At 45.0% G+C, this 26513-nt stretch overlaps 1 protein-coding gene and 1 long non-coding RNA gene across 2 annotated transcripts; one reads left to right on the top strand and one right to left on the bottom strand.

Annotated features, from left to right (window-relative positions):
* Positions 1-11551: 11551 nt before the first annotated feature.
* Positions 11552-13255, bottom strand: LOC119291393 (cytochrome b561 and DOMON domain-containing protein At2g04850-like). Its single transcript, XM_037570142.1, has one exon. The coding sequence runs from the start codon at positions 13136-13138 to the stop codon at positions 11921-11923; it is 1218 nt and encodes a 405-aa protein (XP_037426039.1). The 5' UTR covers positions 13139-13255; the 3' UTR covers positions 11552-11920.
* Positions 13256-14537: 1282 nt separating this feature from the next.
* LOC119293862 lies at positions 14538-16664 on the top strand. The gene is made up of 3 exons (XR_005143238.1): positions 14538-15088; positions 15496-15592; positions 15691-16664. It is a non-coding gene; the product is annotated as an uncharacterized LOC119293862 (long non-coding RNA).
* Positions 16665-26513: the final 9849 nt, after the last annotated feature.

The raw sequence follows: 26513 nt of genomic DNA, 5'->3' as shown, positions 1-26513 counted from the left end.
AAATAAAGAGGCAGGAGTCAAACGACGCTTATACCATTCACTTTTTTTTCCACACGAGTCCACCTTTTCTACACAAGTTCCCACTCACCGTGTGAACATGGTGAGTGATTTAGTCCAAAGTGCTGCCAATGGATAAGCGATCCTAGTTGGTACATTAGCAAAGGTAAGCACATACATCACCAAGGCATCTCAACTAATAAAACTATCACCATCATCTCGCTAAAAGGCTCAACAATTTGCAAATGCAGTTTATTTTAAGTAATCTAGAAGAGCAATTATATGTTTTGTATATAAAAGACATTAACTATGGAAGAGTGCTTGCTCATCATGGCCCAGCTAGCAAGCTACAAGTATGATTTTTCAAGTTTTTTTTTACTTTTATTTTTTTAACGTTTTCTCTTAATATTTATATATGTTGAACAAATTGCTCTAAGAATGTATTTTTTAAGATATCTACGTTTTGTAAAAAAAAATGGTCTCCATGATTTTCTCCACGCACCTAAAAAAAAGTGTTTGCACATTTTAAATAGGATGTTCATTACACTTAAAAAAGTGTCCACACATTCCTAAAAGGGTTTATATCATTTGTGCCACTAGTTGTGTCCCACTACTCAGTTTTGCCATTAGAAGTTATAACTGATAAAAAATGCCATTGTTCTGTGAGATGCTTGCTCGAAAATACCATTAGATATCTAAAAAATGCCATCGGTCCGTTAGATGTTTGCTCAAAAATGCCATTAGGCATCGTTATTATCAGCTCAAACCTGTCGACCTTGTTATACGACTAAAATAACCCTTGACCCACATGTCAGTTCTCTATATCTCACAATGACAAGTGTGGGACCCACTTGTCAGGAGTAAGCAAGCGAATAATTTTAGAGAAAAACAAGAACACTGTTAGGATCAAGTGGGACCCACACTTTATTGTAGCGAGATAGAGGAAGAGCTGACATGTGGTCCAAAGGTATTTTGGTCATTGTAACATGGTAAACGAGATGTGAGCTGACAGTAATAATGTCTAGTGGCATGTTTTAGCATGCGCTTAACGAAGAAGAGCCATTCGCATTTCTATCCCTAAGTCGAACCACCTACTCATATTTGCCCCTAATTTCGAATCCTGCTCAGCAGGCTTCGTAATTAGGGGCAAATATGAGTAGTGGGAGTTAGGGACACGATGTAAAAGACCCAACGAAGAAATGGCATTTTTGAGCAATTATAATTCCTAGTGGCAAAGTGAGTAGTGGGACATAACCAGTGGCATAAAAGATAAAAACCCATAAAAATGTTCATGCCATTTTAAAAAGAATGTTCATGACTCTTAAAAATGTGCTCACACATTTATAAAAATCTTCATGACATTTATAAAAAATGGTACCATTCGACGAAAATCTCCATATGTTCTAAAAAATGGTCTGCACATAAAAAGTGTTGTAATCATTTCAATAAATTTTTAACAACGTATAAATGTTTGCACACATTTTTTAAAAAATGTACATAGCATGAAAAAAATATTATATCGTTCAAGAAAAGTTCGTAACACTTAAAAAATGTTCAAATTCTAAAAGATGTTCAAATTCTAAAAGATGTTCATATAGTTCTTAAAATTGTTCAGTGTGTGTTTAAAAAATATTCACCATTTATGTAAAAATGTTCAATGTGCGTTCGACAAATGTTGAAATATTATCTGGATAAAATGTCCAATGTGTGTTTGAAAACTGTTCAAGTGTATCTCAACCTATATGCAAAAAATACTCAATGTGTATTAAAAATTCAACATGTTATTTAAAAACTTCAAAGTATAAAAATGAGCAGGAAAATGAATAAAATAAAATAAACACCCAATAAAATCAGTACAGAAAACATAGAACAAAAAAGAAAAAAAACCCGCATGAAACATTCCCAAAACCTGATGGGAGGTTCCCCAAGCCGCTGCTACCACGTTGTTGGGCAGACCCACTTTCTCGATTCTAAGCGAATTTTTATGGAAGTGTTTCATTTGCTTTTCTTCAATGAAAGTTCCATTTTTCTCGAATGTATCCTTGTAGGCGAGCTGTGCTTCTGTCTTGCATTAGGCAAGACATAACACTGGCGGTTTAAAGGAGTTTGACAGAATAAAATGTGTGGGCAAATTAGCTTCCAACCAAACAGAGCTCTGGGCCTCCCCTGTCCTCCTTTGGTTTGTAGGAATTTTATAGGATTTTTTGTATGGACTTTTGGTTTGTTGAATAGAATCCTATTCCTTTAAAGGATATGAACCTATCCTTTGTATTTCAAACGAAAAAAATATAAGACCAAATCCAATGGAAATATTCCTATCATATGGCCCAAATGGCATCTATTTAGGGCTAGTTCTTCTGTGTCTTATTTGGGGCTGTGGAAATAAGCTGCCCCCTATCCAACTTATTGTAGAAGCCCAACACAAAATTTTATTTTAGAAGCTTACTACTTAAACCTTAATTGTAGGTTTCTAAAACAAAATTTTAGATTGAGCTTCTAGAATAAGCTGAACAGAGGGCAGCTTATTTCCACAGTTTCAAATAAGCTACAAAAGAATTGGCTCTTATTGTTCCAATTTATCATATGTCCCCGAAGGGATAACCAAATGACATCCATTTTTCTATAGGATTTGAGACGTCTTGGGAAAAAAATATTGTTGGGGAATGTAGTAATTTTAAAAAAATTCCCACGCATACACAGGATCATGGTGATGCATAACAACGGGAGGGGAGAGTGTGTCCACGTACCCTCGCAGACCAAAAGCAGAAGCGTTATGACAACGCGGTTGATGTAGTCGTACGTCTTCACGATCCGACCGATCCAAGTACCGAACACATGGCACCTCTGAGTTCTGCACACGTTCAGCTCGATGACGTCCCTCGAACTCCGATCCAGCTGAGCTTTGAGGGAGAGTTTCGTCAGCACGACGGCGTGGTGACGGTGATGATATTGCTACCGACGCAGGGCTTCGCCTAAGCACCGCTACGATATGATAGAGATGGAATATGGTGGAGGGGGGCACCGCACACGGCTAAGAGATCAAGAGATCAATTGTTGTGCCTAGAGGTGCCCCCCTGCCCCCGTATATAAAGGATCAAGGGGGAGGGGGTGTCCGGCCAAGAGGAGGCGCGCCAGGGAGGAGTCCTACTCCCACAGGGAGTAGGACTCCCTCCTTTCCTAATCCAAGTAGGAGAGGGGAAGGAAGGGGAGGAGAAGGAGAAGGAAGGAGAGGGAGGAAAAGGAGGAAAGGGGGGCCGGCCCCCTAGTCCAATTCGGTTTGGGCTAGGGGGGCCGCGCGCCCCGACTCCTCTCTTCCACCACTTGGCCCATGAGGCCCATTACTTCTTCCTCGTATTCCCGTAACTCCCCGGTACCCCGAAAAATACCTGAATCACTTGGAACCTTTCCGATGTCCGAATATAGTCGTCCAATATATCGCTTTACGTCTCGACCATTTCGAGACTTCTCGTCATGTCCCCGATCTCATCCGGGACTCTGAACTACCTTTGGTACATCAAAACACATAAACTCGTAATACAAATCATCACCGAACTTTAAGCGTGCGGAACCTACGGGTTCGAGAACTATGTAGACATGACCGAGACACGTCTCCGGTCAATAACCAATAACGGAACCTGGATGCTCATATTGGCTCCCACATATTCTATGAAGATCTTTATCGGTCAAACCGCATAACAACATACGTTGTTCCCTTTGTCATCGATATGTTACTTGCCCGAGATTCGATCGTCGGTATCTCAATACCTAGTTCAATCTATTTACCGGCAAGTCTCTTTACTCATTCCGTAATGCATCATCCTGCAACTAACTCATTAGTCACATTGCTTGCAAGGCTTATAGTGATGTGCATTACCGAGTGGGCCCAGAGATACCTCTCCGACAATTGGAGTGACAAATCCTAATCTCGAAATACGCCAACCCAACAAGTACCTTTGGAGACACCTGTAAAGCACCTTTATAATCACCCAGTTATGTTGTGACGTTTGGTAGCACACAAAGTGTTCCTCCGATAAACGGGGGTTGCATAATCTCATAGTCATAGGAACATCATTCTCCTAATAATGTGATCCCGTTCATCAAATGACAACACATGTCTATGGTTAGGAAACATAACCATCTTTGATTAATGAGCTAGTCAAGTAGAGGCATACTAGGGACTATAGGTTTTGTCTATGTATTCACACATGTACTAAGTTTCCGGTTAATACAATTCTAGCATGAATAATAAACATTTATCATGATATAAGGAAATAAATAATAACTTTATTATTGCCTCTAGGGCATATTTCCTTCAGTCTCCCACTTGCACTAGAGTCAATAATCTAGTTCACATCACCATGTGATTTAACACCAATATCCACATTTGTATGTGGTTAACACCCATAGTTCACATCGTCATGTGACCAACACCCGAAGGGTTTACTAGAGTCAATAATCTAGTTCACATCGCTATGTGATTAACACCCAAAGAGTACTAAGGTATGATCATGTTTTGCTTGTGAGAGATGTTTAGTCAATGGGTCTGTCACATACAGAGCCATATGTATTTTGCAAATATTCTATGTCTACAATGCTCTGCATAGAGCTACTCTAGCTAATTGCTTCCACTTTCAATATGTATCCAGATTGAGATTTAGATTCACCTGGATCGGTGTAAAAGCTTACATCAACGTAACTCTTTACGACGAGCTCTTTTATCACTTCCATAATTGAGAAATATTTCCTCAGTCCTACACTAAGGATAATTTTGACCGCTGTCCATTGATCTACTCCTAGATAACTATTGTACCCTCTTGCCAAACTCCTGGTGAGGTACACAATAGGTCTGGTACACAACATATCATACTTTATAGAACCTATGACTGAGGCATAGGGAATGACTTTTCATTCTCTTTCTATTTTCTGTCATGGTCAGGTTTTGAGTCTTACTCAACTTCACACCTTTGTAACACAGGAAAGAACTCCTTTTTGACTGTTCCATTTTGAACTACTTCAAAATCTTATCAAGGTATGTATTCATTGAAAAAATCATATCAAGCGTCTTGATCTATCTCTATAGATCTTGATGCTCAATGTGTAAGCAGCTTCACCAAGGTCTTTCTTTGAAAAAACTCCTTTCAAACACTCCTTTATGCTTTCCAGAAAATTGTACATCATTTCTGATCAACAATATGTCATTCACATATACTTATCAGAAAAGTTGTAGTGCTCCCACTCACTTTCTTGTAAATACAGCCCTTTCCAAAAGTCTGTATAAAACCATATGCTTTGATCAACTTATCAAAGCGTATATTCCAACTCCGAGATGCTTGCACCAGTCCATGATGGATCGCTGGAGCTTGCACATTTTGTTAGCACCTTTAGGATTGACAAAACCTTCTGGTTGTATCATATATGATACTTCTTTAAGAAATATCCATTTAAGGACTGCAGTTTTGACATCCATTTGCCAGATTTCATAAAATGTGGCAATTTCTAACATGATTTAGACAGACTTAAGCATCATTACGAGTGAGAAAATCGCATCGTATTCAACACCTTGAACTTGTCGAAAACCTTTTGCAACAAGTCGAGTTTTGTAGATAGTAACACTACTATCAGTGTCCGTCTTCCTCTTGAAGATCCATTTATTCTTGATGGCTTGCCGATCATCGGGCAAGTCAACCAAAGTCCACGCTTTGTTCTCATACATGGATCCTATCTCAGATTTCATGGCTTCAAGCCATTTCATGAAATCTGGGCTCATCATCGCTTCCTCATAGTTCGTAGGTTCGTCATAGTCAAGTAACATGACTTTCAGAATAGGATTACCGTACCACTCTGGTGCGGATCGTACTCTGATTGACCAACGAGGTTTGGTAGTAACTTGATCTAAAGTTTCATGATCAATATCATTATCTTCCTTACTAATTGGTGTAGGCGTCACAGGAACTAGTTTATGTGATGAACCACTTTCCAATAAGGAAGCAGGTACAATTACCTCATCAAGTTCTACTTTCCTCCCATTCACTTCTTTTGAGAGAAACTCCTTCTCTAGAAAGGATCCATTTTTAACAACAAATATCTTGCTTTCGGATCTGTGATAGAAGGTGTACCCAACAGTCTCCTTTGGGTATCCTATGAAGACGCACTTCTCCGATTTGGGTTCGAGCTTATCAGGTTGAAACTTTTTCACATAAGCATCGCAACCCCAAACTTTTAATGAACGACAACTTTGGTTTCTTGCCAAACCACAGTTCATAAGGCGTCGTCTCAACGGATTTCAATGGTGCCCTGTTTAACGTGAATGCAACTATCTCTAATGCATAACTCCAAAACGATAGTGGTAAACCAATAAGAGACATCATAGATTGGACAATATCCAATAAAGTACAGTTACGACGTTCGGACACACCATAACGCTATAGTGTCCCAGGTGGTGTGAACTGTGAAACTATTCCACATTGTTTTATATGAAGGCCAAACTCGTAACTCAAATATTCTCCTCCACGATCAGATCGTAGAAACTTTATTTTCTTGTTACGATGATTCTCCACTTCACTCTGAAATTCTTTGAACTTTTCAAATGTTTCAGACTTGTGTTTAATTAAGTAGATATACTCATATCTACTCAAATCATCTTGTGAAGGTCAGAAAATAACGATACCCGCCATGAGCATCAACACTCATTGGACTGCATACATCAGCATGTATTATTTCCAACAAGTCAGTAGCTCATTCCATTGTTCCGGAGAACGAAGTTTTTAGTCATCTTGCCCATAAGGCACGGTTCGCAAGCATCAAATGATTCATAATCAAGTGATTTCTAAAGTCCATCTTTATGGAGTTTCTTCACGCGCTTTACACCGATATGACCCAAACGGCAGTGCCACAAATATGTTGCACTATCATTATCAACTTTGCATCTTTTGGCATCAATATTATGAATATGTGTATCACCATGATCAAGATTCAATAAACCATCAACATTGGGTGTATGACCATAGAAGGTTTTATTCATGTAAACAGAATAACAATTTATTCTCTGTCTTAGATGAATAATCGTATCGCAATAAACATGATCTAATCATATTTATGCTCAACGCAAACACCAAATAACATTTATTTAGGTTCAACACTAATCTCGAAAATATAGGGAGTGTACGATGATGATCATATCAATCTTGGAACCACTTCCAACATACATCGTTACTTCACCCCGAACTAGTCTCTGTTTATTCTGTAACTCCTGTTTCGAGTTACTAATCTTAGCAACCGAACAAGTATCAAATACTCAGGGGCTACTATAAACACTAGTAAGGTACACATCAATAACCTGTATATCAAATATACCCTTGTTCACTTTGCCATCCTTCTTACCCACCAAATATTCAGGGCATTTCCTTTGCAGTAGAAGCACTTAGTTTCAAGCTTTGGTCCAGCTTTGGGCTTCTTACCCTTATTCACTTTGCCATCCTTCTTATCCACCAAATATTCAGGGCATTTCTGCTTCTAGTGACCATTTCTTTTGTAGTAGAAGCACTTAGTTTCAGGCTTTGGTCCAACTTTGGGCTTCTTCATGGGAGTGACAACTTTCTTGTCATTCTTCTTGAAGTTCCCTTTCTTTCCCTTTGCCCTTTTCTTGAAACTAGTGGTCTTATCAATCATCAACACTTGATGCTCTTTTCTTGATTTCTACCTTCGTTGATTTCAGCATCACGAAGAGCTCGGGAATCATTTTCGTCATCCCTTGCATTATAGTTCATCACGAAGTTCCAGTAACTTGGTGATGGTGACTAGAGAACTCTGTCAATCACTATCTTATCTGAAAGATTAACTCCCAGTGGATTCAAGCGATTGTAGTACCCAGACAATCTGAGCACATGCTCACTAGTTGAGCAATTCTCCTCCATCTTTTAGGTGAAGTATTTTTCAGAGGTCTGATACCTCTTGACACGGGCATGAGTCTGAAATACCTATTTCATCTCATGGAACATCTCATATGTTCCGTGACGTTTCAAAAATGTTTTTGTAGTCCCGGTTCTAAGCCATAAAGCATGGTGCACAAAACTATCAAGTAGTCATCATATTGAGCTAGCCAAACATTCATAACGTTTGCATCTGCTCCTGCAATAGGTCCGTCACCTAGCGGTGCATCAAAGACATAATTCTTCTGTGCAGCAATGAGGATAAACCTCAAATCACAGACCAATTCCGCATCATTGCTACTAACATCTTTCAACATAGTTTTTCTCTAGGAACATATAAAAAACATAGGGAAGCTATAACGCGAGCTATTGATCTACAACATAATTTGCAAAATACTACCAGGACTAAGTTCATGATAAATTAAAGTTCAATTAATCATATTACTTAAAAACTCCCACTTAGATAGACATCTCTCTAATCATCTAAGTGATAACGTGATCCAAATCAACTAAACCATAACCGATCATCACGTGAAATGGAGTAGTTTTCAATGGTGAACATCACTATGTTGATCATATCTACTATATGATTCACGCTCGACCTTTCGGTCTCAGTGTTCCGAGGCCATATCTGCATATGCTAGGCTCGTCAAGTTTAATCTGAGTATTCTGCGTGTGCAAAACTGGCCTGCACCCATTGTAGATGGACGTAGAGCTTATCACACCCGATCATCACGTGGTGTCTCAGGAAGAACACTTTTATCATGAAATTTAGTGAGAGATCATCTTGTAATGCTACCGTCAATCAAAGCAAGATAAGATGCATAAAGGATAAACATCACATGCAATCAATATAAGTGATATGATATGGCCATCATCAACTTGTGCTTGTGATCTTCATCTCCGAAGCACCGTCATGATCACCATCGTCACCAACGCGCCACCTTGATCTTCATCGTAGCATCGTTGTCGTCTCGCCAACTATTGCTTCTACGACTATAGCTACCGCTTAGTGATAAAGTAAATTAATTACAGGGCGTTTGCATTGCATACAATAAAGCGACAACCATATGGCTCCTGCCAGTTGCCGATAACTTGGTTACAAAACATGATCATCTCATACAATAAAATATAGCATCACATCTTGACCATATCACATCACAACATGCCATGCAAAAACAAGTTAGACATCCTCTACTTTGTTGTTGCAAGTTTTACATGACTGCTACGGGCTGAGCAAGAACCCTTCTTACCTACGCATCAAGACCACAACGATAGTTCGTTAAGTTAGTGTTGTTTTAACCTTCTCAAGGACCGGGCGTAGCCACACTCGGTTCAACTAAAGTTGGAGAAACTGACACCCGCCAGCCACCTATGTGCAAAGCATGTCGGTAGAACCAGTCTCGCAAAGTGTACGCGTAATGTCGGTCCGGACCGCTTCATCCAACAATACCGCTGAAGCAAAGTATGACATGCTGGTAAGCAGTATGACTTGTATCGCCCACAACTCACTTGTGTTCTACTCGTGCATATAAAATCTACGCATAAAACCTGGCTCGGATGCCACTGTTGGGGAACATAGTAATTTCAAAAAATATTCTACGCACACACAGGATCATGGTGATGCATAGCAACGAGAGGGGAGAGTGTGTCCACGTACCCTCGTAGACCGAAAGCGGAAGCGTTATGATAACGTGGTTGATGTAGTCGTACGTCTTCACGATCCGACCGATCCAAGTGCCGAACGCACGACACCTCCGAGTTCTGCACACGTTCAGCTCGATGACGTCCCTCGAACTCCGATCCAGCCGAGCTTTGAGGGAGAGTTTCCTCAGCACGACGGCGTGGTGATGGTGATGATGTTGCTACCAACGTAGAGCTTCGCCTAAGCACCGCTACGATATGATCGCGGTGGAATATGGTGGAGGGGGGCACCGCACACGGCTAAGAGATCAAGAGATCAATTGTTGTGCCTAGAGGTGCCCCCCTGCCCCCGTATACAAAGGATCAAGGGGGAGGGGGCGGCCGTCCTGGAGGAGGCGCGCTAGGAAGGAGTCCTACTCCCACCGGGAGTAGGACTCCCTCCTTTCCTAATCCAAGTAGGAGAGGGGAAGGAAGGGGAGGAGAAGGAGAAGGAAGGTGAGGAAGGAAAAGGAGGAGAGGGGGGCCGGCCCCCTAGTCCAATTCGGTTTGGGATAGGGGGGCGCGCGCCCTGCCTCCTCTCTTCCACCACTTGGCCCATGAGGCCCATTACTTCCTCGTATTCCCGTAACTCCCCGGTATCCCGAAAAATAACCGAATTACTTGGAACCTTTCCGATGTCTGAATATAGTCGTCCAATATATCGATCTTTACGTCTCAACCATTTTGAGACTCCTCGTCATGTCCCCGATCTCATCTGGGACTCCGAACTACCTTCGGTACATCAAAACACATAAACTCGTAATACAAATCGTCACCAAACTTTAAGCGTGCGGACCCTACGGGTTCGAGAACTATGTAGACATGACCGAGACACGTCTCCGGTCAATAACCAATAGCGGAACCTGGATGCTCATATTGGCTCCCACATATTCTACGAAATCTTTATCGGTCAAACCGCATAACAACATACGTTGTTTTCTTTGTCATCGGTATGTTACTTGCCCGAGATTCGATCATCGGTATCTCAATACCTAGTTCAATCTCGTTACCGGCAAGTCTCTTTACTCGTTCCGTAATGCATCATCCCGCAACTAACTCATTAGTCATATTGCTTGCAAGGCTTATAGTGATGTGCATTATCGAGTGGACCCAGAGATACCTCTCCGACAATCGGAGTGACAAATCCTAATCTCGAAATACGTCAACCCAACAAGTACCTTTGGAGACACCTGTAGAGCACCTTTATAATCACCCAGTTACGTTGTGACGTTTGGTAGCACACAAAGTGTTCCTCCGGTAAACGGGAGTTGCATAATCTCATAGTCATAGGAACATGTATAAGTCATGAAGAAAGCAATAGCAACATACTAAACGATCAAGTGCTAAGCTAACGGAATGGGTCATGTCCATCACATCATTCTCCTAATGATGTGATCCGGTTCATCAAATGAAAACACATGTCTATGGTTAGGAAACATAACCATGTTTGATTAACGAGCTAGTCAAGTAGAGGCATACTAGGGACTATAGGTTTTGTCTATGTATTCACACATGTACTAAGTTTCCGGTTAATACAATTGTAGCATGAATAATAAACATTTATCATGATATAAGGAAATAAATAATAACTTTATTATTGCCTCTATGACATATTTCCTTCAAATACGCCCTCTCCGATTACAGCTTGGTGTGAGCGGCGCAACGAGGGCCGACGATTTCCCTTGTAGACGAGTATTTCTTTCATAGTCGATAGTCTAGGTCGCTTTTGTGGTAGGGCATGGATTCTCCTATTTTCGTGTGTTTACCTTTCATCTGCTCTGTAAGGGGGTCTTCTCATCATCATTTATTCATTTGATTATGTTGATTTATATATAAAGCGAGGTAAGAGTCTTTTTGCTATAGGATTTAAGACATATGCCATCTCACTTGTTGTGATTTTTCTATTTTCATGATATTCTTATCCTACGAACTGAAGAAGACCCTTGTTCACAGTTCATGACGTGGTTTGTTTACCAAGAATCGGCTAGTTGCAAAAATTTACTGAGAAACTGAAAAAGTGAAACAACTTGTACATGAATTCCTCTATGTACTATCGTATAAAACTACAGATCAAGAACTAGGACGAGAAAGGCATCCGCGTGACAAATACAGTAGTACAACGAGCACACACCAGCCGGCGAAGGAATTCACGCTCACCTTCCGACAAACCAATAAGCACTGCCTGTCCCCGGCAACGTGGCGCCTGCCTGGCCTGCCAGTGACCGCACCCATTCAATTACTCCGTGGCCGTGTCTCCCAAGCCCGCGGCGGAGCTGTAAAACAGAGCAACGGCGGCGATCAAGGTGCGCTAGCTAGAAGGCGGCGGCCCTGTCCTTGACGACGACGTCCTCGACCTCCCGCCGCATGAGCTTCTCCTCGTGCTGCCGCCGGCAGAACACCACCCAGGCGTTCACCTCCAGCGCCACGCAGCCGCCGACGAGCGTCGCCAGCGCCATGCAGTACCCGAGCTTCCAGTAGGAGGCGCCGAGCCCCATGACCTCGAAGCCCTGGAACACGTTCACCACCCCAACCACCACGCACCCGTACCCCACCAGGTGGTGGTACGACTTCCAGTACTTGCGGTACCGGTTCGTCGTCTTGGGCCGGAAGAACACCGCCAGCGTCTGCAGGCTCCCCGCCGTCGCCGCTGCGATGCCCAGCCCGCGGTGCAGCTTGTACGTCACCCCGGGCGACGCCGCCCCCATCGCGATCCCCAGCGCGAACCCGGCCGCCCCCAGCGCGTACCCCGTCGCCTGCACCGCCGCGTGCCCGTAGAACCACGCCGGGCCTGCCGACGCGCAGGGCCGGAGGTACCGCGCCAGCGCCGCGCCCACGGGGAGCAGGAGGCCCCAGGAGAGCGCGTTGAGGGAGCCGTGCGCCCACTGCAGCCTGGCGGACGCGATGGGGGAGGACTCCGTGGCCGTGGTGAGGATGTCGACGGTGGCGTGCGACGCCAGGTCGGAGGCGTCGGTGGGGTGGATGGTCGGGGAGTAGCCCTGCACGTAGAGGCCCCGGTTCCACACGAAGTGGACCCTGGTGCGGTTCGGGGAGAGGCGTATGGTGGCGGCGATGGTCACGGACGCGCCGTCGCGGACGGTGCGGGCCGGCGCGATGAGGGACGCCGAGGAGGCGAGCAGTGGGATGTCGAGCGGGCGGGACACGAGGGGCTTGGCCTGGAGCTTGACGTCGGCGGAGAGCACGAAGGGGAGCGCAAGCAGCGCGCCCGTGGACGGGTCGGAGAAGGCGGCGATCACGCGCGCCCCGGCCATGGCCGGCGCGTCCTGGTTGACGCCCCACGCCACCCAGCCCGACGGCGAGATGAAGGACCCCGTGAAGGCCGCGTCCAGCGTGGCGTTGCGCGCGTCGTACGTCCACGCCAGCGTCGCGCCCTGCGTCGGCAGCGCGATGCACTTGGCGTACGCCTTCACCGGCGTCGACGTCGTGCACCTCCCGGGCGCCCCGGCCGCCGCCCCGCCGCCGACGACCACGAGCACCACGAACAAACCAACGAGAGGACCGCTACTCCTCATTGTCGTTGTCGATGGATCGTGTCCCGGTGGAGCTGGGTGGCGGTGTCGAACGGGGAGTGGTGCCGAGCTAACAGAGCGTGGTGGTGGCGTGTGTCAGTGTGGCGTGCGTTGGGTTGGGTTTTGTCTGCGCGCGTAAGTGGGGTTTTAGTGGGGCGTTTCGGAGGGTGATTGTGAAATGTGATGATGGCTGTGAACCGCATGTGTTGCTCCCGTTTGTTGGTTGTGTATTTCGTTCCGTTTCGATGATGGGATCTTGGCTTCGAAGGCAAGGGAGGGCCTCCACAAAGAGGCCTGAAATATTCTGTGGTGATCTGTGTGGTGCCCAACTTTGGCCCCATCTTGCACTTGTGCCTCCTGGATTAGATCAGTGTGTTGGTAGGTGTATGGCAATGACTGTATGGGCCAGCTTAACTGAAGAAGAATCTGATAGGAGCACATGGATCAAAGCTGAAACTACTAAATCATAGTAAGACTTTGTAAAAAAAAAAAACTACTTCCTCTGTATCAAAATTTCAACTGCACAAGGATGGAGTAAACTAGAAGAAATTACCTTTTACCCCTGGAGTATAATCAATCATTCACTGATTTACCAGCTAATTAAGGCTACATTTACCAGGTTAGGTGATCTCGTTCGGCGGTGGGCGGACTGATTGCTGCTAAGTGGAAGATTTGGTGGCCGCAGTCGGCACGCCGCTCGCCCACGACCGGCGTGGTAATGTGATACGATGGATTCGATCGGCTGGGAAATGTTTCTCGTGAGCTTTAGCGGTTACGATCATGATGATTATGATGATGATGGTCCTAGCTAAGCTTGCCATTATTGGCTTTGAAGGCACGGCTCCGGCGAGAGTTGTGTGATTCTTGTTGGCAAAGCGGCAAAACGGATGCATGATCGGAGAAAAGTAGTATAGGCGCACCATGCATGCTGCCAGGAAAGCAAGCGAGTTTAGTACAACATGCTTAGATCTTTAAGGAGGATTAGTGGAGTGCCAGCGTGTGAAAAGCATGCGTTCAGGGGGCTCATGGTACTACCTGGATAATTATTATCATCTGTAGTCGAGTTTTGCTGTTAATGCCTTAATAGTCTGTTAGAATTGTTTGTTGCTGTTGTTGGACCTAATCAGGAGCGTCCAATTTCACCATGCAAATTCAAGTTTAGTGGACTCAGATTTTGGTCTCTAATCTATAATCCCTAAATAGTTGATCCCCAGTATCTTATTTCTCTTGGCATGCAAGCTATCCACCTCAGCGGCTCTTCCACATCAGCATTCGGTTTCTGGCTTACAGGAGGGCCTGACTATGAGCTGCCGCTACATCAGCACTACACTACGTAGACAATGAAAACTTTAAAGCTATGCCAAGTTCCACTCAGGTAAGTTCTCTGCTTGACCTTCCTGCTTCATAATTATTGTTTAGCAACCGACGAGTCACCCAAATCTTAAAAATCCACCACCAGCCTCCATCCATTATGCCGACCGTCCTCGATTGAGAGTGCCCAGGTGAACGCAGCGATGCTGCCATGCGAGATTACTGAGCCACCCCCGGCGAGCGAGGCAGTAGCCCCGTCGCGGTGCTCCGCTCCCCATCCGCTCTGACCCTGGGGAGTCGACCACACAATCTCGGTGACGTCGCCCAGACCCCATCGACAGTACCCCGGCCCCCGTCGACGCTGCCACATGTGGCCTCGGCGAGCCACTCCGCGAGAAGCGCCCGGGCGACCCGGCTGTGAACTGTGCGTCCGCTCTTCCGCCGAGCTGTTCAGGTGGATGCCTCTCCCGTGGGTGCTCTGCCCGCCGGTAGAGGTCTCTTCAGACCAAATCTGCTGACAACGCATTGCGTTCAGGGGTTTTATGCGTTTCCAATCCTTGCTATCCAGCCTTTGTGGAGGAGTACCTAGGAAAGGAGGTGGATCGATTGCTGTAACTGCCCCTACGCATCCATCCTTTTGAGGTAAGCTGTACGACAAGTCGACAATTAGGCTACAAGTTGATCTTACGTTAACTGTTATAGATGCAACATATAGACATGGTCCTGTGGGATATTTTTCTTCAAACGTATATACTGTAGGCTTCTATTTTCAATGGGGTTTGGTAATGATACGGAAGGGTCATTTTCCTTGATTTTCAAAGGTGTGGATCTGTTATCATTGCTGGACCATGTACTGTCATTTGTGCACTTCATAGGAATTGAGAAGAATAAAGTATGAAATACAATATTCAGTTATACGGAAAGATTCAATATGTTCAGGACTACGATCATGAGAAGTTTGTTTTAAGAGGACCAAAGAAGGTTTAATATAAACCATAACGATGAGTTCACATTGTCTATCATTTGACCTTTTTTATATTGCCTTGCAGCATGCAGAAGATATAGAAAGCGGTTTTCAGATGTTGAAACAAAGTACAAGCGAATGTATGAGATGACATAAATCATTTTGTTGCTTTCTCGAGCAAGGTAGATATATTTGACATATCATCAACAATACAGGTTGTCTATTTTATATTGTATACTTAGTTTAAGTTACAACGCTTCGATTTTATATTTTCTTGCAGTTGCTGCTCATCTCTGACTCTCTGTTCACTAAGCTTTCCTGGGTCATTGATCTACATGTCCTTCTGCTCAAGTATCTATTTTATGAATCAAGACATGATGCTATTTTCGGTAAATACTTTTTCATCACATATAAATAGATATGGCTCCTTTGAACATCAGTTAGTATCATGTTACCCTACCATATTGTTGGGATAAACTTCCTTTGGTACACCAATAAAGGATCATGAAGACGATGAGCACGATATATGGGAAGTTAAGCGACACAGCTCAAATCAGCAGAAATTGCGTAAATTTTTTATACTATCTGATTGCCCGACTCCATTTTATTTGTGCCCATTTTTCATTATCTGAAATACAAATTCAGATATGCCTATTCTCCAGGTCTTAATCTAGAGGACCAAAGATTCAATATGTTAAGGACTATGATCACTAGAAATTTGTTTCTAGAGGACTAAAGAAGGTTCAATATAAATCATTTACGATGGGCTTCATGTTTGAGATCCTAAACCATATAAATTGTCATTATTATTTTCATTTGCTTAATGCAACTTATAATTTTTCAAGTTTAATATATTTGTGGCAAACAACTTCCAGTTGCAACTTGATAATTTGTATCTTGGTGCTTATTTATGTATAAATTCTCATTCCCTATTCAGCCCGGATTTTCAAGACAAGGAATTAGAACTTGCTTCGGGGGGAAAAGAGAAAATGAATTTGTACTCTTTTGCTTCGTTGGCATGATTTATTTTGTACTTATTGTTGACATTGTAGCTCCATCACTCACTATGAAGCATAGCAAGCTACTACAGTGGCCAATATTAGTGTTTAGTTTACATTCTTTGCAGATCTAAAGTACACATAGATGAAGATTGACTTCCTTTTGATGTCTACAATAACATTCATTCTTTGCAGATCTGAAGTACCCATAATATCTCAACATGAAAATTTGTACATTTCCACTCATAGCGTCCCCATCCGGAATATCCCTGTTCTTAGTGCGCTTACATTTACTAATATTTATGTAAGTCATATGAGATTACTTATGTTATATTCTGAATGCGTAATTCACAATTTTCAATCTTCATAATTATCCATAGCATTTTTTTGTCATAAGATCATATATCTACTATGCAAACAAAGTTATTCGATTTATATGTTATCATGTACTTATGACTGAGAGATCCCGCAGGAACGCACGGGGTATCATCTAGTTATTACACTATAGGGACCCCTTCAATCTTCTTAAAATAAACAGTACAGTGAACTGATTTTCTCAACAACAAAAAAACAGTAGAGTGAACTGATACTCATTTGAAGGAAGTAGAGGGGAAAGCATTGATGGTTCCAACCCAATCAAGACTTCAAGCCATACATTTTTCCTGATTTCTTGCTGAAATCAAGATGTCACAAAATCCCGACTAACATAAAACATAGACTATTTTATACAAACACAATCAGATGCATATTGACAGCTATGTAATAACCACTGATAATTTTCTTGCATTCTCCACTTTGTTGTCTTACTGTCCATTTCATGATCATCAAATCAGCACAACTCTTGAAATCAATTCCGGACGTATACACTATGATATCAGTTTTCTCCAACATCACATTATATTTTGTTCCCATCAATCTCTTCTCAACCAATATTAACACAATGATAGCTTCCCGGTGCTGCTAACTATGCTAAACTGGCTAAAAGATGGATCATTTATACCAATCCATCAACCTTTTCTCGCGGCCAATATATCCGATTCTTTCGGCTTCCCGTGTCAATATGCATGAGCAACCAACAATGTGTGTAGTCATGCAATGGCTATGCAGGCAACCAAAACAGACACAACACCATATTCACATGAAATTTGCATTGCCTTAGAATTTCGCCGCCGAGTGATGGTTTTCCTTTTCCGCATAAGCAGCATATTGGTAGCATCTTTTCATAATCACAAAGTCCTTCTCCAATTTGAAGTGGCATACAAAGTGACGAGTGAGTGACTTAGGTTGAGTAAATCAGTTGATGCCATGTCCCACTGCTCCGTGGACCATGGATCAAAGTAATTAATGGACCAAGCAAGTTATTGAGTTCTATGGATAATTGATTTAATGTTAAAAGGCTGACCATTACTAGGCACTAGAACAAGGAATATCGAGACATCTATAGCAAGTGATGTTGTAGGGAAATGAAAGCGACGGTACCGGAACAACTTCTGCACGTTTGCTCATGCATGTATATCCTATTACTTGTAATGGTTTGCTATTACCGCACTTAATTTGTTACATAAAATCAATGTTCATATGCAATATGACTGTCTATCTGCCACATCATTCTTAGATGCAAGCTTGCAGATGCAGTTTGGTTTAAGATTGGTTTACATAACACGCGACTCATCTAACCTCCATGGCTCTCTCTAAGTATGAGCATATTCGCTTTGCAGCACGTGCTGTAGCTCTTTGGACTGCCCCGCAACACTCAAGTTTTCGACAATATCATATATGTTTTCTTAGAAAAGAAGAAAGACCCCCGGCCTCTGCATCTGGACGATGCATGCATCACTTTATAATTATTCACATAAGACCTTACAAAGTAATATACAACAGTAAGACTAAAACCACCGTCTAGGCAACATCTGTCGCTACTCCTATCTACTTGATGAAGGGATGCTGATAGTCTGGGCCTAATGCCAAATAGAACTCGCAGCCAAACCTAACATCTAAGACCCGAGGCCCCAATCAGGACGCCTGCCGGGTACAGGGCACCCATCGGTCCGGCGCACACTCAGAGGCTGCCGCCGCCACCTGCCACCAATCCATCTCCAGAGCTGTACTGCTGCATCGACATTGTCCGGTCTAGCTGTCATCGACGCCACCATGATGCCAGTCAACATCACCCTCCTGCGCGAGTCCATCATCACACATCAGACGCCTAATCTCCGGGGCGCCATGCCATCGAGATCTGTCACCATCAATGTGTATGATGAAGCACCGCTCCACCAAATACGTCGTCCACTGGTCCCTCGAGCTCCCGTACACCTCCAAGAAAGACGCCCTCAAGGGGGAAACGACATAATCGCGCCGCCGTCTTCTGATCTATCGATCTAGGGTTTCCCCCGGAGGTAGCAGATAGTAGTCCAGAACTTCTCCACGGTGATGCCTTCAAGAAGGAAACGACGTCGTAGAGCGCCGCCACTGCCGGCTTTGGCATCTAGCCAAGAGTAGGTTTTCACCCGGATCTGTTCAGAGAACTCCATCCAGCTGCTTGTGCACGGACCGCCGCCTTCTCTGTCGAAGACTAGACCAAAAGGATCCAGCCACCGCCATCAGATCCATGCAGCCGACATCGGGAGATGACGACAGTCTCCCTGTACCGGAGCGAGCACGAATCGGAGTAGATCGAGTCGGAGACGATGATACCCCTGGAGCTCCGATAGACCAGCGAGCCGCTGGCACCACCGTGTCCAGATCGCCGGTCCGCCGCCACCCCCGCGTCGTTCGGCAGTCACCAGATCCGGGATGGGCCAGAACCGGCTGGACCAACGGGCGCGCCGCCACCCAGCAATGGGGTCGTCGCCCAGGCCACCGGCGCCCACTGTGCAGCCGACTGATTCCCATAGGCACCACCACAAGCACCGCCGCGCTGCACTGCCGTGGGCCGAAGTGGGGGCCGCACCTCCGCGGATCTGGGCGCCCGCGCCACCATGGATCCGGGGGAGAGGGGAAAGGCTCTCCGCCACCGCGTCGCACGCACGGGCTTAGCCCGGTGCTGACCACCTGCGGCGGCGGAGGGGAGGACGAGGCACGGGAAGAGGCGCTGCCGGCGGCGGTTGGACCCCCCTGAGTCGCCCGCGAGGGGGCGACGCGTCGCGAGGGCTACAGGGTGTGTGCGTACTGCTGATCTGGCCGATGTCAAGTTTAGATACAAAGACGATGTGTGTGTCGTGTGTTTTGACAATATTATATGGTCACCGACAAGACCTTTTGCTGAAATTGCTGGCCTACTAAGGTTATGGAGCTCTCGCGCTCGGAGAGAGGAAGATAGAATAGTGATGTATGGCTCCTGTAGGCCGATGTAACTGCTAGACAGTATCCCCCTGTATTATTCTCTTTTCCTAAACTCTCAGGCTTGGTGATGGCCTGCTGCACACTCTATGCAGCGCTAACGTCACCTTCGTGTAATTTACCATGGTCATTTGGGCTCAAGTCCATTTTGAATGCATAAGGTAGAGTATGATCAACTTTTTCTTAAAAAAAAAACTTCTGACTGTCCTAGGATATATCCCATATCTAAATGACTTTGCTGCTAACGGTGAGCATTGTTGTAAGTTCGACAGTAGAAGGAATACCGAGTTATGTAAAGCGGCCTAACGGGTATGATAAATAGAGTAAATAGCATAAAACTACTAGTTTACAGGTTATGGTTTCAAAAAACTACCGATTTTTAATTTTTCTCAGATAACTGTTGGGGAACGTTGCAGAAAATAAAAAAATTCTACGCTTCACCAAGATTAATCTATGGAGTCATCTAACAACGAGAGAGAGGAGCGCATCTACATACCCTTGTAGATCGCGAGCGAAAGCGTTCAAGAGAACGGGGTTGAGGGAGTCGTACTCGTCGTGATCCAAATCACCGATGATCCTAGTGCTGAACGGACAGCACCTCCGCGTTCAACACACGTACGGTTGGGGAAGACGTCTCCTCCTTCTTGATCCAGCAAGGGGGAAGGAAAGATTGATGGAGATCCAGCAGCACGACGGCGTGGTGGTGGAAGTAGCAGCGATCTTGGCAGGGTTTCGCCAAGCTCAGCGAGAGGGAGAGGTGGTACGTGGGGAGAGGGAGGCGCCAGGGACTAGGGTGTGGCTGCCCTCCCTCCCCCCTCTTTATATAGGGAGCCTAGGGGTGCGCCCCCCTAGAGATCCCATCTCAAGGGGGGGGGGGGGCAGGGGGAGGGGACTTGCCCCCCAAGTCAAGTGGGGCGCCCCCCACCCCTAGGGTTTCCAACCCTAGGCGCAGGGGAGGCCCAAGGGAGGGCGCACCAGCCCACCAGGGGCTGGTTTCCTTCCCTCTTCAGCCCACGTGGCCCTCCGGGATAGGTGTCCCCACCCGGTGGACCCACGGGACCCTTCCGGTGGTCCCGGTACGATACCGGTGACCCCCGAAACTTTCCCGGTGGCCGAAACTGGACTTCCAATATACAATTCTTCACCTCCAAACCATTCCGGAACTCCTCGTTACGTCTGGGATCTCATCCGGGACTCCGAACAACTTTCCCGTTACCGCATACAATATCTCTACAACCCTAGCGTCACCGAACCTTAAGTGTGTAGACCCTACGGGTTCGGGAATCACGTAGACATGACAGAGACAGCTCTCCGGCCAATAACCAACAGCGGGATCTGGTGTTGGAAATATGCCCTAGAGGCAATAATAAAATGATTATTATTATATTTCCTTGTTCATGATAATTGTCTTTTATTCATGCTATAATTGTGTTATCCGGAAATCGTAATACATGTGTGAATACATAGACCACAACATGTCCCTAGTAAGCCTCTAGTTGACTAGCTCGTTGATCAACCGATAGTCATGGTTTCCTGACTATGGACATTGGATGTCGTTGATAACAGGATCACATCATTAGGAGAATGATGTGATGGACAAGACCCAATCCTAAGCATAGCACAAGATCGTATAGTTCGTTTGCTAGAGCTTTTCCAATGTCAAGTATCTTTTCCTTAGACCATGAGATCGTGTAACTCCCGGATACCGTAGGAGTGCTTTGGGTGTACCAAACGTCACAACATAACTGGGTGACTATAAAGGTATACTCCGGGTATCCCCGAAAGTATCTGTTGGGTTGACACGGATCGAGACGGGGATTTGTCACTCCGTATGACGGAGAGGTATCTTTGGGCCCACTCGGTAATGCATCATCATAATGAGCTCAAAGTGACCAAGTGTTTGGTCACGGGATCATGCATTACGGTACGAGTAAAGTGACTTGCCGGTAACGAGATTGAACGAGGTATTAGCATACCGACGATCGAATCTCGGGCAAGTAACGTACCGATTGACAAAGGGAATTGTATACGGGGTTACTTGAATCCTCAACATCGTGGTTCATCCGATGAGATCATCGAGGAGCATGTGGGTGTTGGAAATATGCCCTAGAGGCAATAATAAAAGGATTATTATTATATTTCCTTGTTCATGATAATTGTCTTTTATTCATGCTATAATTGTATTATCTGAAATCGTAATACACGTGTGAATACCTAGACCACAATATGTCCCTAGTGAGCCTCTAGTTGACTAGCTCGTTGATCAACAGATAGTCATGGTTTCCTGACTATGGACATTGGATGTCATTGATAACGGGATCACATCATTAGGAGAATGATGTGATGGACAAGACCCAATTCTAAGCATAGCACAAGATTGTGTAGTTCGTTTGCTAGAGCTTTTCCAATGTCAAGTATCTTTTCCTTAGACCATGAGATCGTGTAACTCCCGGATACCGTAGGAGTGCTTTGGGTGTACCAAACGTCACAGTGTAACTGGGTGGCTATAAAGGTATGCTATGGGTATCTCCAAAAGTGTCTGTTGGATTGACACGGATCGAGTCTGGGATTTGTCACTCCATATGACGGAGAGGTATCTCTGGGCCCACTCGGTAATGCATCATCATAATGAGCTCAAAGTGACCAAGTATTTGGTCACGGGATCATGCATTACGGTACGAGTAAAGTGACTTGCCGGTAACAAGATTGAACGAGGTATTGGGATCTCGGGCAAGTAACGTACCGATTGACAAAGGGAATTGTATACGGGGTTGCTTGAATCCTCGACATCATGGTTCATCCGATGAGATCATCGAGGAGCATGTGAGATCCAACATGGGTATCCAGATCCCGCTGTTGGTTATTGACCGGAGAGCAGTCTCGGTCATGTCTGCGTGTCTCCCGAACCCGTAGGGTCTACACACTTAAGGTTCGGTGACGCTAGGGTTGTAGAGATATTAGTATGCAGCAAACCGAAAGTAGTTCGGAGTCCCGGATGAGATCCCAGACGTCACGAGGAGTTCTGGAATGGTCCGGAGGTAAAGAGTTATATATGGGAAGTCGAGTTTCGGCCATCGGGAAAGTTTCGGGGTTCACCGGTATTGTACCAGGACCACCGGGTGGGGCCACCTATCCCAGAGGGCCCCATGGGCTGAATGGGAGGGGAACCAGCCCCTGGTGGGCTAGTGCGCCCCCTCCTGGGCCCCCCTCTGTGCCTAGGGTTGGGAACCCTAGGGGAGGGGGCGCCTCCACTTGCCTTGGGGGGCAAGTTTCCCCCCTTGGCCGCCGCCTCCCTTTGGAGATTCAATCTCCTAGGGCCGGCGCCCCCGTGGGGTCCCTATATAAAGAGGGGGGGAGGGAGGGCAGCCGCACCCTTGAACTTGGCGCCTCCCTTCCCCCTTTGCTACACCTCTCCCTCCCGCAGACGCTTGGTGAAGCCCTGCCGGGATCCGTGCTGCATCCACCACCACGCCGTCGTGCTGCTGGATCTTCATCAACCTCTCCTTCCCCCTTGCTAGATCAAGAAGGAGTAGACGTCACGCTGACCGTATGTGTGTTGAACGCGGAGGTGTCATCCGTTTGGCGCTAGGATCTTCGGTGATTTGGATCACGACGAGTACGACTCCCTCAACCCCGTTCTCTTGAACGCTTCCGCTCGCGATCTACAAGGGTATGTAGATGCACTCCTATCTCTCGTTGCTAGATGAACTCATAGATTGATCTTGGTGAATGTAGGATTTTTTTTATTTTATGCAACGTTCCACAACAGTGGCATCAAGAGCTAGGTCTATGCGTAGTTCTCTATTGCACGAGTAGAACACAAATATGTTGTGGGCGTAGATGTTGTCAACTTTCTTGCCACTACTAGTCTTATTTTGCTTCAGCGGTATTGTGGGATGAAGCGGCCCGGACCGACCTTACACGTACGCTTACGTGAGACAGGTTCCACCGACTGACATGCACTAGTTGCATAAGGTGGCTAGCGGGTGTGTGTCTCTCCCACTTTAGTTGGAGCGGATTCGATGAAAAGGATCCTTATGAAGGGTAAATAGAAGTTGACAAATCACGTTGTGGTTATTTGTAGGTAAGAAAACGTTCTTGCTAGAACCCTATTGCAGCCACGTAAAAGATGCAACAACAATTGGAGGACGTCTAACTTGTTTTTGCAGCAATTGCTTTGTGATGTGATATGGCCAAAAGTTGTGATGAATGATGAATGATATATTGTGATGTATGAGATCATGTTCTTGTAATAGGAATCACGACTTGCATGTCGATGAGTATGACAACCGGCAGGAGCCATAGGAGCTGTCTTAATTATTGTATGACCTGCGTGTCAATGATTTAACGCCATGTAATTACTTTACTTTATTGCTAAACCGTTAGCCATAGTAGTAGAAGTAATAGTTGGCGAGCAACTTCATGGAGACACAATGATGGAGATCATGATGATGGAGATCATGGTGTCATGCCGGTGACGAAGATGATCATGGAGCCCCAAAGATGGAGATCAAAGGAGCTATATGATATTGGCCATATCATGTCACTACTATTTAATTGCATGTGATGTTTATTATGTTTATGCATCTTGTTTACTTAGAACGACGGTAGTAAATAAGATGATCCCTCATAATAATTTCAAGAAAGTGTCCCCCCTAACTGTGCGTCGTTGCTAAAGTTCGTCGTTTCGAAGCACCACGTGATGATCGGGTGTGATAGATTCCTACGTTCACATACAACAGGTGTAAGACAGTTTTACACATGCAAAAACACTTAGGTTAACTTGACGAGCCTAGCATGTACAGACATGGCCTCGGAACATAGAGACCGAAAGGTCGAACATGAGTCGTATGGAAGATACGATCAACATGGAGATGTTCACCGATGATGACTAGTCCGTCTCACGTGATGATCGGACACGGCCTAGTCGACTCGGATCATGTAACACTTAGATGACTAGAGGGATGTCAAATCTGAGTGGGAGTTCATTAAATAATTTGATTAGATGAACTTAATTATCATGACCTTAGTCTAAAATCTTTGCAAAAATGTCTTGTAGATCAAATGGCCAACGCTCATGTCAACATGAACTTCAACGCGTTCCTAGAGAAAACCAAGCTGAAAGATGATGGCAGCAACTATACGGACTGCGTCCGGAACCTGAGGATCATCCTCATAGCTGCCAAGAAAGCATATGTCCTAGAAGGACCGCTAGGTGAAGCACCCATCCCAGAGAACCAAGATGTGATGAACGCTTGGCAGTCATGTGCTGATGATTACTCCCTTGTTCAGTGCGGCATGCTTTACAGCTTAGAACCGGGGCCTCCAAAAGCGTTTTGAGCAACACGGAGCATATATATGAGATGTTCGAGGAGCTGAAAATGGTTTTCCAAGCTCATGCCCGGGTCGAGAGATATGAAGTCTCCGACAAGTTCTATAGTTGTAAGATGGAGGAAAATAGTTCTGTCAGTGAGCACATACTCAAAATGTCTGGGTTGCACAACCTCCTGTCCCAGCTGGACATTAACCTCCCGAACGAGGCGGTCATTGACAGAATCCTTCAGTCGCTCCCACCGAGCTACAAGAGCTTTGTGATGAACTACAATATGCAGGGGATGGTGAAAACTATTCCTGAAGTATTTTCAATGCTGAAGTTGGCAGAGGTAGAAATCAAGAAAGAACATCAAGTGTTGATGGTAAATAAAACCACCAAGTTCAAGAAAGGAAAGGGTAAGAAGAACTTCAAGAAGGACGGCAAGGATGTTGCCGCGCCCGGTAAGCCAGTTGCCGGGAAGAAGTCAAAGAATGGACCCAAGCCTGAGACTGAGTGCTTTTATTGCAAAGGGAAGGGTTACTAGAAGCGGAACTGCCCCAAATACTTAGCGGACAAGAAGGCCGGCAACACTAAAGGTATATGTGATATACATGTAGTTGATGTGTACCTTACCAGTACTCGTAGTAACCCCTGGGTATTTGATACCGGTGCCGTTGCTCATATTTGTAACTCACAGCAGGAGCTGCGGAATAAGCGGAGACTAGCGAAGGACGAGGTGACGATGCGCGTCGGGAATGGTTCCAAGGTCGATGTGATCGCCGTCGGCACGCTGCCTCTACATTTACCCACAGGATTAGTTTTAAACCTCAATAATTGTTATTTAGTGCCAAGTTTGAGCATGAACATTGTATCTGGATCTCGTTTAATACAAGATGGCTACTCATTTAAATCCGAGAATAATGGTTGTTCTATTTATATGAGAAATACTTTTTATGGTCATGCCCCGATGGTCAATGGTTTATTCTTAATGAATCTCGAACGTAATGTTACACATATTCATAGTGTGAATACCAAAAGATGTAAAGTTGATAATGATAGTCCCACATACTTGTGGCACTGCCGCCTTGGTCACATTGGTGTCAAGCGCATGAAGAAGCTCCATGCTGATGGACTTTTAGAGTCTCTCAATTATGAATCATTTGACACATGCGAACCATGCCTCATGGGCAAAATGACCAAGACTCCGTTCTCCGGAACAATGGAGCGAGGAACCAACTTATTGGAAATCATACATACTGATGTGTGTGGTCCAATGAGCGTTGAGGCTCGCGGAGGATATCGTTATGTTCTCACTCTCACTGATGACTTAAGTAGCTATGGGTATGTCTACTTGGTGAAACACAAGTCTGAGACCTTTGAAAAGTTCAAGGAATTTCAGAATGAAGTAGAGAATCAATGTGATCGAAAGATAAAATTCTTACGATCAGATCG

Source organism: Triticum dicoccoides, chromosome 4B, assembly GCF_002162155.2.
Source record: "Triticum dicoccoides isolate Atlit2015 ecotype Zavitan chromosome 4B, WEW_v2.0, whole genome shotgun sequence".
Lineage (NCBI taxonomy): Eukaryota > Viridiplantae > Streptophyta > Magnoliopsida > Poales > Poaceae > Triticum > Triticum dicoccoides.
This window is presented reverse-complemented; position numbering and strand designations above follow the sequence as displayed.

Excerpts from the sequence above, each read along its gene's own strand:
- LOC119291393 (XM_037570142.1), bottom strand. The coding sequence starts at position 13,138 with ATGAGGAGTAGCGGTCCTCTCGTTGGTTTGTTCGTGGTGCTCGTGGTC.